The following is a 2,956-nucleotide window of genomic DNA, read 5'->3' on the forward strand; positions in this document are numbered from 1 at the left end:
GGGGGGAATGAAGGATGTCAGCCCACCAATAGCTCACCCCGCTCCCCAGGGCCACCAGCTGCACCCCCCTGTACCCCACCTTGGCCTGTTCCCAGAACTGCTCCCGGTTGAGCCGCTTCATCTCCACGGTGGCGTCGGTTTTCTGGTAAGTGGTGCCCTGGGACAGAGGAGAGGCAGGGGGGGCAGAGGGGCTGGGATCAGCCAGGGGGAATAACAGTTAAGTGGCACAGGGGGTGATGGGCCGTCCAGGGCCACCAGCTGCACCCCCCTGTACCCCACCTTGGCCTGTTCCCAGAACTGCTCCCGGTTGAGCCGCTTCATCTCCACGGTGGCGTCGGTTTTCTGGTAAGTGGTGCCCTGGGACAGAGGAGAGGCAGGGGGGGCAGAGGGGCTGGGATCAGCCAGGGGGAATAACAGTTAAGTGGCACAGGGGGTGATGGGCCGTGGCAAAGAGGAGCCCTGGATGGGAGGGACGCCCTGCAACCATCGCCACAGCTGCCATGGGGACATTACCACGGGCTCGGCGTTCTCGTCCTCCCGCAGCCGCAGGCGGTGCAGCACTGGGCTGGAGACACGGGCCAGCCCATTGGAGAGCCGCTGCCCAATGGCCCCCGGGTCGATGTCCTCCACACTGCTGGCATTGACAATGACATCCACACCCTGGGGCGAAGGGAGGGCAAGCAGCTGTCAGGGACTGGGGTCAGTGCCTTGGCAGCATTGTCCCCCTCCCCAGCGTCACCCACCTGGAAGAACTCGGCGATCTTGGCCACGTGGCTCGCACAGGCACACTTGCGGGCATCCGGCACGTCCTCGCCCACCTGCGGCAACCCAGGAGGGGCTGAGCCAGGGAGGGGTGGCAGGGTGACTCCCCACCCCACTGGACACCATGAGGCAGCAGGACTCCGGGGCCTCTGCATCCTCCCAGCCACCATGGGACCCTCCCTTGCACCCAACCATGCCCCTGCCAATACAGCAGCCTTGGTGGGCATAGGCACCCACAGCCTGCCCCCTCACTCACCCAGTTGACGAGGACGTATTTGGGGAGCACAGCTTGGGGGTCCTTGACACTGCAGAAGCCATACATCACCTTCTGGATCTCAAAGTGGCCCGACAGTTCCAGCAAACCTCCACCTGGCACAGCACTATCAGCCTACGTCCACCTGGCACCGGGATGGGTGCCAGGGAAAACGCCAGCAGAGCCGAGCTGGCTGTGGGGACAGGGGACCTTACCTCCCGACGCTGCCAGCTTCAGGTCATCAGAGCCATCCTCATATGTGTAGAGGGCCCTGGGGAGACAGCGTGGGTAAGCCATGGCCAGGAGGAGAATGGACTGGCCCCTCATCTTCCCATCCTGCTAACACTGAGGACAGAGCAGGTCCCAGGCCATGTGTCCCCAAGCTGCCACACAGCCTCCCCGACCCCTTGCCCATCACCACTGCAAGAGGCCAGGCTGCCAGGCAGTGCAGACAGGACTGAAGGCACGGCCTATTCCAGTCCTTGCCGGCAGGCAGCTGTGGGGCAGGATCCCAAGGCTGGGGACAGAGGGGCCACCTGGGCACAGGGAACAGCTGGGAGGTATCACCCACAGGCTGCCATGTCGTGCTGCCAGTCACCAAAGCCTCGCAGCTCCTTGTCCATTCATCCCTGTCCCCCCCCGACCCCACCAGTTACTGACCAGCTTTGGGACAGCCCTGGGCCCCCACAGGGAACTCGGGGCTTCTCACGTGCCTGCCTGCGTGAGCCACCAGCCCAGCAGGCACCAGGCTGGGGGAGGACGCCGAAGCACCAGCAGCAGCAAATCAATGTGCCACCAGGGTGTGATGGGGCTGTCATGGAGACTGTTCCTTGGAAACCGTTCCCGGCAGATGGGAAACCCCCTCTCACTCCCACCATGCTCTGGCCAGCCCCCTTGAGGCATCACAGGGCCCCCCACCAGCCTGCACCTCCCCAGGGGCATGCAGCCAGCTACGGGCGGTGGGGGGAAAGGTTGCGTACGGAATTGGTCCAGGGCAAGTGGGCGAGGGGATGGACGTTGCTAGGCAACCGGCATCCTCCGTTGTCATGGTAACCCCCCCATCCCAGCTGGGATGCAGCTCGCCCTGATGATGAGGTGATTAGCAGAGGGGAGCGGGGGAGGCAGGCAGGCAGCGGGGACCTGCGGGGCCTGGCAGGCACCCAAACCTGCCTGCCACCATCACGCACTGTGCCCGGAAAGCTGGGGCCACCCGTGCTGGAGCCCCCTTCTGTGCACCATGGTGGGCAGGCAGCTCTGCCAATCAGCACTGGGCTGGTGGCACCCATGTGGTGCTTGCCAGAGTGCCAAAACCCCTGCGGTGCTGGGCAGAGCCACCCTCACCCCAGATCCCAGCTTCCAGATGGAGACTGAGCTCAGGATGGGAATCAGGGGCCCCTACAGGCAGAGCCACCCCCAAAGCAGGGCTGTGGACCCCAGCAGCTGAAAAACAGGCAGGTAGGTGTCTAACACAGAGGGGGCCTCCCCCCCCTGGCACCCACCGCCCCCTGAATCCCTGGCAGCAGGACACAGATAATTGCACCAACAAGATTTACTTTAATCCGTACATCCCGATCCCGCTAATCAGCTGCACCAGCCGGCGCCAGATTCCAGCCTGGAACCCGGAAAGCAGCTGCAAAGCGCCGGCTGCAATGCCTGTGCTGAGGAAGTCCAGCATACGCAGCCCCTGCCTGCAACCAGAGTCCCGGCCTGGGGGACCTGCTGCAGTCCTCCAGGAATGGGGGGAGATGGCAGCAGTTTGGGGAAGGCACAGGGAGGGGTTGGGGGCTTGCAGGGTGGGATGGAGCTGCCTGCAGACAGGAGGAAATAAGTAGGGCAGAACCATGGCATCACTGCCTGGGAAGCCTGTGAGTGGGTGCTGAGGGCAACCACTGCCTCTGCACTCCCCACCCCAGAACCCTGCCATGCAGGCTGGCACCCGAG

General features: G+C 64.1%; 1 protein-coding gene across 1 annotated transcript in view; it reads right to left on the reverse strand.

The window, feature by feature from the left end:
* The window catches only part of DBN1 (drebrin 1), a 12,791-nt gene extending 11,449 nt beyond the window's left edge, over positions 1 to 1,342 (reverse strand). The window contains exons 1-6 of the mRNA XM_010002091.1: positions 1,231 to 1,342; positions 1,019 to 1,131; positions 744 to 818; positions 514 to 660; positions 280 to 357; positions 38 to 157 (exon numbers count right to left, since the gene is read on the reverse strand). Of these exons, the coding sequence (XP_010000393.1) occupies positions 38 to 157; positions 280 to 357; positions 514 to 660; positions 744 to 818; positions 1,019 to 1,131; positions 1,231 to 1,342 (645 nt within the window). The remainder of the gene's footprint in view (positions 1 to 37; positions 158 to 279; positions 358 to 513; positions 661 to 743; positions 819 to 1,018; positions 1,132 to 1,230) is intronic.
* Positions 1,343 to 2,956: the final 1,614 nt, after the last annotated feature.

This window comes from Chaetura pelagica, unplaced genomic scaffold (assembly GCF_000747805.2).
Source record: "Chaetura pelagica isolate M959 unplaced genomic scaffold, ChaPel_1.0 scaffold356, whole genome shotgun sequence".
NCBI classification, from domain to species: Eukaryota; Metazoa; Chordata; class Aves; order Apodiformes; family Apodidae; genus Chaetura; species Chaetura pelagica.